This window comes from Arachis duranensis, chromosome 10, assembly GCF_000817695.3.
Source record: "Arachis duranensis cultivar V14167 chromosome 10, aradu.V14167.gnm2.J7QH, whole genome shotgun sequence".
In the NCBI taxonomy this organism is placed as follows: Eukaryota; Viridiplantae; Streptophyta; class Magnoliopsida; order Fabales; family Fabaceae; genus Arachis; species Arachis duranensis.
The window spans coordinates 77,738,004-77,750,444 of NC_029781.3; the positions used below are offsets into that span (position 1 = coordinate 77,738,004).

Genomic DNA, 12,441 nt, shown 5'->3' on the forward strand with positions numbered 1-12,441 from the left:
CTGAAGTATTGTGGATAAGAAAATTGATGATTGAGATTGGATTTCTACCACAATTGCCAAGCCAGTTGAAATGTGACAACAAAGCCGCAATCAGCATTTCAGAAAATCCTGTACAACATGATAGAACAAAATATGTTGAGGTGGATTGACACTTTATCAAAAAAAATTGAGAATGACATTATTGAGCTTCCATTTGTGAGATCAGAAGATCAGTTGCCTGATATTCTTACTAAAGCAGTTTTAAGACAAGCCCTTGTTAAAGTTATAATCAAGCTAAGTATTGGTGATCCCACTACTTACCTTGAGGGAGAGTATTAGATATCATAATTAGGGGACAAAATCAGAAAAATATCAAAGAGGATCAGAAAAAATAAATGTAATTTATTAGAATATTATTCCATAAGTAGCGTACTCATTAGCGCACTCTTGGTCTATATTGGTAAGAACCTTGTAATCACAAAAATGAAGAAATAAAAAGTATACTTTTCTAAATAATTCTTTTTTTTCTTTTCTAAACCCTTTGTACATGGTAACAAAATCATCATATGCTACTAATCTTTTCCATTATCCTCTGATATTGCCATTGCTAGGAAAATAGTAATAGATTAATAGATGAAAGCAAAAAATGTAACTATCAAAATGCAATTGCATGTAATAGATTAATATTTTAATGTACCAATTTAGTAAGTAAAATAATAATAGTAGGTATTCTAATATAAAAATCTCAAAATTTGCTATAGTCTTAAAACTTAAAAGTGAGTTCTAAAATAGCACCATCATCTTCGTAAGAGAACACATAATTCTATCTTATTTCCGTCTTGAAATCACACTACATTCTGATATCTCAATTAAAAGTTATATATTTATTTGATACAAAATCATTCATGAGCTACTTTAAAAAAAAAAAAACAAAAAAATGATAAAAAAATTAAATAATTTCATCATTTAATGGAGCTCTTCCCCAACAAATCCATCAAATACTTTGCCCATATAATTATTAAGGTCTAATTTGACGACTATTAAAATGATTGATATTTTTTTTTACAAATAATTTTTTTAAATATTAGTTTTAAAAATTATTTTTTAAAAAATTTACTTATATATAATATATCAAATTTAAACATTTTCGAAAAAGATATTTTTAAAAAAATATTTATAAAAATAAAAGTAATTTTATGTTTGAATATCTCATATAAAATTTTTTTTATCTATCAATTATGTTTGGATAAAATAAGATAAAAATATTTTTTGTTGATTTATTATGTGAAAAATATTTTTTTTTAAAAAAAATCTTTTAAAAAAATATAAATTATATCTTATCAAATAAAATTTTTTTTAATATTTTTATTTTTACTATTAAAAATTTATTAAACACACTAAAAAATAAACAAAACTTTTTTTCATTGAAAATTAATTATAGTGAGAAGTTTTGTAAGTTACTCGCTTAACGTGAAATTAAAGAGAGATAGGATTGGGCCTTACTAAAGAGAGAGGCCCATGAAATGTAAAGGTTTGTTGGGGGATGGCGGTGTGATCGGCGATAAGACCGGGGCCAGAGTAGCCCTACTCATGTGCCAAGTTCTCCTGGAAAGAAACAGCCACATAACCCCTTCTGTTTCGGGCCCTAACTTGAAATCTCACAACACTCGACCTGCCTCTCCTCTCCCTGAGACTGCGTCACTTAGCTACTCAGCACTCAGCACTCGCCAAACACCACCTTAGCAACCATATCCCCCTTCCAATCCTCACCTTCACACGCTTCAGCTTGATACTCCCCTTCCCTTATCTCCCCTTCCCTTTCTCCTTCCCTCTCAACACACACAAAGGTCTCTTCTCTCAATCCAGCTCCTCTTTTTGGTGAAAATAAAAAGTTAAATGATGTTTGCTATGGTTTTGATTTTTGACAGATGGATAGGTATCAGAGGGTGGAGAAGCCCAAGGCAGATAGCCCTATCAACGAGAACGAGATACGCATCACTACACAAGGCAGGATGAGGAACTACATCACCTACGCCACCACTCTCCTTCAGGTATTCATTAATTGAATTCTCTCATTACTACGCAATCCTTACAATCCAATTGTAGCGAGAGTGCGAGGGCCAATTAAATTTCAGGAATCCAAACGATTTTGTAATAAAGCAATTGAGATGATAAAGCACTTGCGATCGTGAATCGGAAAGATACAAGATTAATTAGGATGAATGATTTAACGTATTTTTCTATTAAGGAAACATTCAAAATAAACTGTGTTAGCATTTTACAGTAACGAGTAAATTCATTGTACAATTAACAAACTAAATTCTAGATATTTTAGTATCTCATAATTATAATTATAATATAAATTATAATCACGTAAAAGGTTCTTTTATATGAGTCTCAGATTTTCTTGTGCGTCTTCTTTGCTTTGAACTATGAACTATTTGTCTCTGTTTACATAAACTCTTAGTTGGTTTACCTAACTATTGTAAATTGATTTTCTGCTGATGCTGGGATTTCTCCTTTCTATTGTACTTGGGATGTCTTTAGCAAGTATGAATTTCTAGAATCAGGCTAATATTGTATCATTTTTTTTAACTTGTATTTTCTGTAGGAGAAAGGATCTGAGGAAATTGTTCTTAAAGCAATGGGACGTGCTATCAATAAGACTGTGATGATTGCTGAGCTGATCAAGGTGGGAAGGCAGATATCTTTACTTAGATATGCTGGTCTTCATATTTTTATTTTTGGGTTTTGTAAGTGATCGGTTTACTTGTTCAGAGAAGGATTGTAGGTCTGCATCAGAACACACAAATCGGATCAACTGATATAACTGACACATGGGAGCCACTAGAAGAAGGCCTTCTTCCGTATGTGTTTTTTATTTTAATTTTGGTTTCTATTATGCTATCCTTCGAAATTCAGATGCTTAATTTCTGTTTGCATGGGAGTGATCAATTGGCTTTGTGTTTTGATCAGTTTGGAGACTACTCGTCATGTTTCAATGATCACAATTACTTTGTCAAAGAAAGAATTGGATACATCCTCGACAGGGTAAGAACTTTTAGTGGATAGATGCTTTGTATGGGTTTTGTTATTTATGAGTCAAGCTATCACTAGTTGACTTAACACTGACTTCATTACTCTCTTTCGTAAATCATAACCATGTTATGCTCATAAATCAAATGTCTTTTTAACTTCTGGTGTGACGCTGTTTGATATTAACTGATAGACAGAACTGCAACTTAGGTCGACAATAATTTGCCAAGTTTATTTGTTTATATATTCAAGGCAGCCATAAGTTTGTAAGGTCTTCTTGTTTGCCAATTGCCATTATATTTAAAAACTACAGGATCAACATAGGGTGTTAATCACAGTATGCTGCTAAATCTAAGTTAAATCCAAACATAATCCTAATAAGATTTATACCTGGGTCAAATGTGCTCTGCCTTTGCTTTATATTTATTGAGTAGATTTTAGATATGTTTAATATTGGCAAGATTCTAAGTAAATTTCATCATGCAGGTACCAAATTCCTCTTCCAGCTGATCAAGTAAAACCTCTAAATGAATATGAAGAGGAAGGAGGTAAATTAATAAGTTCTATAATATTCAGGAAATCTGCATGACTATCATGCCTTTCTCACTGTAATTTATCTGATACAGAAGGCTCACCAAGGATGCGAGGAAGAGGTCGAGGTCGTGGAAGGGGTAGGGGCAGAGGTATTTCAAGTTCTTTATATAATTTACTTCACTGTAGTTAGATGTAGTTTAGATGTAAGAATTATAAAAAAAAAATTTGTGTTCTAGGAGGTTTCTTTGAAATACCATACTTGCTAACAGCACAGTATATTCTATGTAGGAATGTACAATGGGGGTATGGAATATGGTGATGGTTGGGATGGTGGGCGAGGATATGGTGGCAGAGGGCGTGGCCGTGGAAGGGGTCGTAGTTTCCGGGGACGAGGACGTGGCTATGGTGCCCAGCCAGTTGGGTACTACGACTATGGTGAATATGATGCACCACCACCTGCCCCACGTGGTAAGTGCACATTCTTATATTTGAATTTAATGGCACATATTGCACTGCCAACAGAAGTAACAGGAAACGTTTCCTCATTTGAATTCAAAATCTGTTTTCCTTGTCATCCTTTTAACTTCCTTAAGGCTTATTGTTCCATTTCGTTTCAGCATTTAAGATTTTATAACTTACTTTTATGGTTGTGCAGGCCGTGGTCGTGGAAGGGGAAGAGGCCGTGGACGTGGTCGTAATATTAGAGATGGAGCAGGCCGGGGAGCAGCTGCTTGATCAAGTTGTTGTCGGTTATAGTGTATATGTTTCAGTTAGAAGATGGTTGCCTGTGCTTGGTTCTTTATGGGACATGCTTTAATATTAGTTTGAAGTGTTCGTGTTGCAGCCATGTTCCTGCAGTTTTGTTTCTTTTATTTTCTTCTGTAACCTCTTTGATTTCCCAAGTTCGTTAGATTCAATTAGTTAGCTTTCCATTATCTCAGACTACAAAGAAGGAGAATCATAATTGTAAAATTTTTTAACACGTAATTATAGCAGTAAGTTTTCTCAAGTGGATCTTGTGTTTCTGTTGCAATTTTGGATACGAATTATTAGCGATAAATTAGTATCGTCTCATATGGATCTTATATATGGATTTCAGCTATTCAGGTTTTCTAATAAAAAATATTTGGAATTGAATTCAAAGAAATATCTTTTGAATTCAAGCCACTTGAAATTTACGGGTATCGAAAATGACATTTTAGTTACAGAAGGCTTCCTGGCCCTGGTATTGTGGATAAAACATTCCAAGATTAAAATTGTTGGCGGCTAAATTTATTTTTTTATGGTAGATTGTGATTTACAACCGTAGCAGTTCGGATTATTAATAATAATTAATGAGTAAGAAGCAACTAATAATAAAGCAGAAAAAGCCGTGGATTGATCTCTGGAAAGCTCTTCATGGCCGGCTCTCGGTGCTTGTTCAGATTCATCACCGCATCCTATCTATATCACCAATATGCTCCTGTTGTCATGAAGCCACCGAAACAGTCACTCATTGTTTGATCGATTGCTCTAGAATTAAAGATGTATGGTCTCAGAGTTATCTTCGTGACTGTCTTCCCTTTCAGAGTCCCAACGACTTTTGGACATGGTGGATTGCATCAATAGAGATGCTTAACCTGTTGAAGAATGATGACCGTAATCCTCAATTGCTTGCCATCATTTGCTGGAACTGCTGGAAAGCTCGCAACCAGTTGATTTTTGAAGGTTCTACTTCAATGCCGTCTGCCATTCTAGCAAGCTCTGTCAAGTTGCTCCGTGAAATCCAAAGAACTCCCAGTTTAGGTCGTCATCTCCATGAGGCAAGCTCTTAGTTGCATTCAGTTTGATTTATCATTCTTTCTTCTTTAAGATTTTTTTCGTTTTTCGACCTTGCACCGTTGGATGAATACATTCAGTGTAGTGTTTTTGGGAAATCCCCACCTTTCATTATGCTGTCCTGCTTTTGGACATCTTTGTATTTCATTTTTCAATAATTAATGAAATATAACCTACTAATTTTGAAAAAAAAAAAACTAATAATAAAGTAGTGGCAGATTTCCTTTATTATATAGCAAGATAAAACTTTAATAGCATATCATGTAAATGACCGAGTTATTTAAGGTAGTGTTTAAAAAGGAGATAAAGATTGAGAGATATAAATTATAGTGTTTAGGATAAAATATACAAAATTAAGTTATGTTTCAAGGTAAAATATACACAACTAAGTTATATTTCAGTAGTCTATTTGTTTAAGATAAAAAATTAAATAAATAAAAAATACCTAATCGTCAACAGTTGCCATTATCGACGAGCATTGTTCCTAGCTTACGAAATTCCTGCCCTTAGATATTCGACAGTCACCAAGGACCTCTTGAAAACCTCCACTGAGATGAAGCAGCGCTCCTAATGGTAGACGAAGCAAGTATGAAACTGTCCTCGGGGCAAACAGCGCCAGCCGCGATTAGCTTCAGGAGGATGAGAACCTCTTTCTGTTCTTTCTTCTTTTCCACTATTGTTCTACTTTCTATTTTGATTTTGAAGTCCTCTTCTTATGTTATGAGATTGTTAAATCTGATTTTGACATATGTTTATGAGATTGTTGTTGTTTTTGGTGTTATTATTGTTGTTGGTGGTAGAATTCGGTGATGACAGAGGTGTAGTGGTGGAGTGAGAGGTGGGGTGAGATTGGAGATGAAGGATAGACTTAGAATATGACATTTGTATGAGGGAATTTTAGGAAAAAGATATTAATGAAGTTCAGTCTTCGTCCCTAAAATTTCAGTCCCTTTTGTCTCCACTTTCTAGAGGTGTTGAAGGGATTGAAATTTTGTATCTCATGGCTAAAATTGTAGATTCTATCTCTGGCTACCAAGCACAATATTGAGTCCCAGTCTCCCAATCTTAGTCCCAATACCTCATACCAAACTCTACCTAAGAGATTAGCATCACATACCATCATTTATTATTAGTATTACGTTCACACGCGTACAACCCCCAACACACATCCAGGTTATTGTGAATTGCTTTCAAAAATGGAATTGGTCCTCTTAATTTTTTTTCAAATGATGTTAAATATGATCTTTTGTCATTCAACTCTTCTTTTACATACTTTTTCTTAATCTCATTTAAAAGATATATGATAGGAGATCATATTTTACTAATTAACATGTGCTTTTAAGATACATATTAAGATTATTACTAAGACAATGAGCAAAGAGAAAAAAATATATGGAATGCATATTGTGTATCAATCATTATATATATTTACAAGAAGTATTATGTATACTTCATCAGAATTCTAACAAACCAGAAAAATCCATAAAAAATTCTTATCCTAACAAAAAGATTTTATATGATGAGTCACTACTTTTAGAACGAAAACAGAATATCGTGTATGAAGAGAGGTGAGGATGATTTAATCTGGTTGGGCCTAGTCTTTTTTATGTTGGGTCAATAATGCTGACTAGTTTAATATGTTCCCACAACCTAGAAGATGGTATATGCCAAGAATATCTAGCTTGTAAAGATTGATGTGAAAGAGTTGAGTAGAAAGATGCTTGGTGAATATGTTCGTAAGTTGACCCGAAAGGAATAGAAAGAAGCTTTTTTATCCCAACTTGAGCCTTTTGGCGAACCAAATAGCAACCGACTTCCAAATGTTTAGTGTGCTCATGAAAACTTGATTCGCAGCAATATGTAATGCACTTTGGTTATCAAGAAATAAAAGAGGAGGGCAAGCACAAGATATATTAAGGAATTTCAGCAAATTGAGGATCCATAAAAGCTCACAAATGGTACTTGCAAGAGCCCGATATTCTACTTTGGTGAAAGAACGAACAACTGTGGTCTATTTCTTAGTTTTCCAAAACACAAAGGAATCACCTAAAAATAAACAATAGCCAGTTAAAGACAGACGTATATTTGGGCAACCCGTCTAATCTAAGTCACTAAAACCACAAATTTGATGATTGGAACTCCTAGGAAAGAAAAGTGCCCTGCCATGACTAGTCTTAAGATATCGAAGGAACACGGACAACTGCTCTATAATGAGCTTGAGTCGGAGTTGCTAAAAACTGACTAAGCTATTGAGTTGCATAAGTAATATTCGAACAAGTGGTTGTCAAATAAATTAAATGACCAACCAAATGACAATACACAAAAAGATCCAGAAGAAGAGGATTATCAACTGAGAGAGTTTGGTTGTGTTATCCATAGGAACACTAATAGGCTTGGCTCCCAAAAGATCGGAATATGTCAAAAGATCTAAGCAGTATTTATGCTGCGAAAGTGTAACCCCTTTACTAGAATGAGCCACCTCATTGCCCAAAAAATACTTTAATACTCCAAGATCTTGATGATGCGAATTTTACATACCACAGCTTACCGGCAAGTGCACCGGTCATACCAAATAACAAACTCAGGTGAGTGAGCGTCGATCCCGCGAGAATTGATGGATTAAGCAAGCAATGATTGGTTAGTTGTTCTATTTAGACAAGTTGAAATGAGAGTTTTGGGTGTCAAATAGCATAAAAGACAATGAAGTAAGAAAAGAAAACTGTAAATGATTGAGAAAATAGTATGAGAATGGAGTTAAGGCTTTAGAGATGTCTAAATGTCCGGATTAATATTCAATGTCAATTACCTTGATCATGCAAAGATTGAGTTTATGGCAAACCTTAAGTGATTGGATTCCTATCCCTAGGCAATTCAATATCCTCTAATCCAACCAACCGTCAATTCCTTGATCAATCAATTGTATTAGTGGGTTAAGTTCAAATTCCGATTTATAAGCCACACAAACCCAAAGAACCCAAAGATGATGCAGTTATATGTCATGTACCACATTAAGTCCAGATAATTAAGGAGTTGTGAGAAAGAGTTTCAAGCTGTAATTCTAGTGATATACCTTTTTCACGATTCAGAAGAATTCAATTTAGATTAGAGTTATTTTCCAATACTCACTAACCTGTAGGATGAAGAACGAAACCAATTCTTAAACATAAATCAATGCATTAATCAAGAGTAGAAGAACAAATAATTATTAATATATCAAAGTAAACAGAGCTCCTAACTTTAACAATGGAGGTTTAGTGGCTCATAGTGTAGAGAAAACCCTGGGAGAGAAAAAATTGTAAATTGCGGAATGAGAAAAATTAGGAGAAGAGAAGTCCCCGCGAGGGTGAATCTCTATCCTATTTATAATCCTAATTGAAATTGATTTAAAACTTAAATTAAGACCTAATGAATCTTTTTTAATTAGTTATTTGATTTGAAATCAAATCATATAGCCTTCCGTTGATTCTTGTTGCACGTGTGGTCCCCCTTCAAAATCTCGCTATCGGCGCTAAACGCCGGTGATTGGGCATTTAGCGCCAACCAAATAGAATGCATTGCATGCTTTTCAACGGCCCCGACCTTAAACGTCGGTGAGTAGGCGTTTAGCATCCAACGTCCAGAAAGCCTTGCACAATTTACGAGGCCTTCAGCGCTAAACGTCAAGTCATGGCATTTAGCGCCACCTGTCCAGAGAAGAATTGGTCTTGTTACGCTCTTGCAGTCGTGCGTATGTGCAGCATGTGTATACGCATGACTTCTCTTGCTGCACCAGTAATGCATATGCATGAGTCTCCTTTGCTTCTTCATGTATTTTTCACCAATTCTTCATCCAAATGCTACCTGAAATCAACAAATAACTATAGAAACTCAAAGTAGCATTCAATGGGGGTATAATCCACTAAAATCTTTAACAAATCAACAGAATGTTATATAAATCATACAGAAAAGATACTAATGATGCTCATGCATCACTTGAATTCTAAAATAAGAGTCCAAGGTCCGTTTAATAGTTATAATCTCATAACTAGAATTTCTAATAATCACAATATCATCAACATATACCAATAAAATGCACACTTCTTTGCCCACAATTTTAATGAATATACTATAATCGAAAATAGTCTATTGATAATCACAAGAGAGAAGAAGAATAGAGAGTTTTTCATACTATATTTGACTATATTGGCGCAACCCATACAATGATTTGTGGAGTCGGCATCATTGATTAGAAAGATTGGAAGAATGACCAGGTGGTAGTTCCATGTATACCACTTCGGATAAATCACCATGGAGGAACACATTATTAACGTCTAGTTATTGAATTTGCCATTGCTTAATGGAAGTCAAAGCCAGAACAATGCAAATAGTGGCTAGTTTAACCACCGGTGAAAAAGTCTCCAAAAAATTCACTCTTTCTGTCTGAGTAAAACCCTTAGCTACCAAATGGGCTTTGTATTTCTCAATGGAACTATCTGGGAAATATTTGATTTTGTACACCCATCTACAACCAATAGGTTTCGCCTTTAGAGGACACTCAACAAGAGACCAAGTTCTATTTAATTCCAATACAACAAGCTTTTCCTTCATGGCAATATGGCAATGAGGAACCTGATTGGCCTCCCAAAACGATGTAAGTTCACCTTTACAATGCAGTGATGAAATAAAATGTTTATGAGAAGAAGATATAGTGAAAAAATTGTAAAGACAAAGGAGAGAGGACAGTGATAACTTGAGGAGGCAAAGGGTTGAGAGGCAAGAAAAGATTCTCAAATATAATTGAGAGGTGTGCTGGAGGCTGATGATGGCATTGGTTATTGATAAAACTCATTTTTAGGGTTTATCTTGTGTTAAATTTAGAGAATTTTATCAACTTTTCCTACATTTATTCACTAAAATAGCATGGTTTTGTAAATTCTCCTTTATTCGTGCTTAAGTGTGAAAACATGCTATTTAGGTCTTAAAATAGCTAAACTTAATTCACCTTGATTCCATTTGATGCCTTGATATGTTTGTTAAATGATTTGAGATTTAGAAGGCAAAGATTAGATTGAGGGAATAAAGAAAATGCATGTAAAAATGGAGAACTCATGAAGAAATGAAGGAACTGCTAAGCTGTCAATCCTGACCTCTTCGCACTTAATCGATCATAACTTGAGCTACAGAGGTCCAAATGAGGCGGTTTTAGTTGCGTTAGAAAGCTAACATCCGGGACTTCAAAATAATATAAAATTTGTCATAGTTGCCTGGTGTTTAGGGCACGCGTCGCATGATCAGCTTGGGCCATTTGGAGCAACTTGTGGCTAGCGATTTCTAGCTCATTTTGGGCCCAATCCAACTCATTTCTAATGCTATTGAACCCAAGGATTGGAGAGGGATGAACCAAGTAGTGTTAGTTTTGAGTTTTCACCATGTTTTAGGTTAGGTTTCTAGAGAAAGAAGGTCTCTCTTCTCCCTAGAATTAGGTTAGGGTTCTTAGGATTAATTTTTCTTAGATCTAGCTTTTAATTCTTGCTTTGATTTAGTTTTCTTTACCATTTCTTGTTCCTATATCCTTTCTTTCTTTCTTAGTTTTATTTATTATTTCCTTTATTTTGTTGTTTTTATGAGCACTCTTGTTTTCTTTCATTTCCTTTAATGCAATTTATGTTTTATGTTTCTTATTGTTTAATTGCCTTGTTATTATTAATTTCTTGCTTTTGATAGTTGTTAGAATTTACATTTCTTGTCATTTTACCATGTTTTCCTTTTATGCCTTTCAAATGTTTGATAAAATGCTTAGAAGGATGTTAAAGTAGATTTTTGTGTTCTTGACTTGGGATGGTAACTTAGGTGAACTTGAGTTGCTAATGTCCAAATGATTGATGATTGGTGTCCATTAACTCTAGCTTTCACTAATCCATTAGTGAGGTGGCTAGGACTTATGGATTGAGATTGATAAAGCTCATTTAACTTTCCTTCAATTGTTAGAGGATGACTTAATGAGATTGATCCTTACAATTATCATGTTGTGGTTAGTGACTAGGATAAAGATTCTTAACCATCAATCCTTGCCAAGACCTTTTTATCATTTGAGTTTCATTTACCTTCTTGTCATTTATTTTTCTTGTCTCTTATTCAAAACACCAAAATATACCTTGCCATAACCAATAATTAAGCACATTTCCCTGCAATTCCTTGAGAGACGACTGATAAACCACTATTTTATGATTTATCTTGTGCTAATTTGAGTGATTTTTATCAAGTCCTTGCCCACTTATCCATATGATTTGCATGATTTTACAATTCCTTCCTAGTGTTATTCTATGGTTGAAAACTTGCTTCCTAGAGTCTTTAATTTGTGTATTTTAATTCTTTTATTACCATTCGATGCCTTAATATGTGTGTTAAGTGATTTCAGAGATTATAGGGCAGGAATGGCTTAGAGAATGGAAAGGAAGCATGCAAAAATGGAAGGAATACAAGAAACTGAAGGAATTGCTAAAGCTATCCAGCCCGACCTCTTGGTACTAAATCGACCATAACTTGAGTTACAGATGTCCAAATGACGCAGTTCCAGTTGCGTTGGAAAGCTAACATCAGGGGGCACGCGTGACCTGGAGAAAACTCAATCCACGACGCATACACATGACTTTGCAGTGTGCTAGACGTATCAGAAATCACTGGGGGCAATTTCTGGGCTGTTTTTGACCCAGTTTTCGGCCCAGAAAACACAGATTAGAGGCTATAAAGTGGGGGAATGCATCCATTCATAGATACAACATTCATTATTCACAATTTCAGGATTAGATGTAGTTTCTAGAAAGAGAGGCTCTCTCTTCTCTCTTAGGATTTAGGATTTAGGATTTCTATTAGTTTTAGGATTATTCTTCTTCATTCCAGGTTTAATGTTACTTTAATTTATGTTTCTCTTCTACTTTTAGATACTCTAATGCTTTTACTTATATTTGACTCATGTTGCCAAATTGGCTTATGAACCCTTACATATTAGATTTGAATTTATGTTTAAATATAATTTGAGGTATTTCAGATTTATGATTTTTACTTAGCTTTTTATATTCTTGGCTTTAATTGATG

The 12,441-nt window shown here is 34.5% G+C and overlaps 1 protein-coding gene across 1 annotated transcript; it reads left to right on the plus strand.

Annotated features, from left to right (window-relative positions):
• The first annotated feature begins 1,546 nt into the window (after positions 1 to 1,546).
• LOC107470355 (uncharacterized) lies at positions 1,547 to 4,558 on the plus strand. Its single transcript, XM_016089753.3, has 9 exons — positions 1,547 to 1,826; positions 1,908 to 2,030; positions 2,591 to 2,671; positions 2,758 to 2,846; positions 2,956 to 3,030; positions 3,502 to 3,563; positions 3,642 to 3,698; positions 3,838 to 4,017; positions 4,205 to 4,558. Exons 2-9 carry the CDS (start codon positions 1,908 to 1,910, stop codon positions 4,282 to 4,284), a joined length of 747 nt encoding a protein of 248 aa, XP_015945239.1. The 5' UTR covers positions 1,547 to 1,826; the 3' UTR covers positions 4,285 to 4,558.
• Positions 4,559 to 12,441: the final 7,883 nt, after the last annotated feature.

Coding starts and splice junctions, on each gene's coding strand:
- LOC107470355 (XM_016089753.3), top strand. CDS start 1,908: ATGGATAGGTATCAGAGGGTGGAGAAGCCCAAGGCAGATAGCCCTATC. Junction 3,699..3,837: donor TGGAAGGGGTAGGGGCAGAG/GTATTTCAAGTT, acceptor TATTCTATGTAG/GAATGTACAATGGGGGTATG. Junction 4,018..4,204: donor ACCACCACCTGCCCCACGTG/GTAAGTGCACAT, acceptor ATGGTTGTGCAG/GCCGTGGTCGTGGAAGGGGA.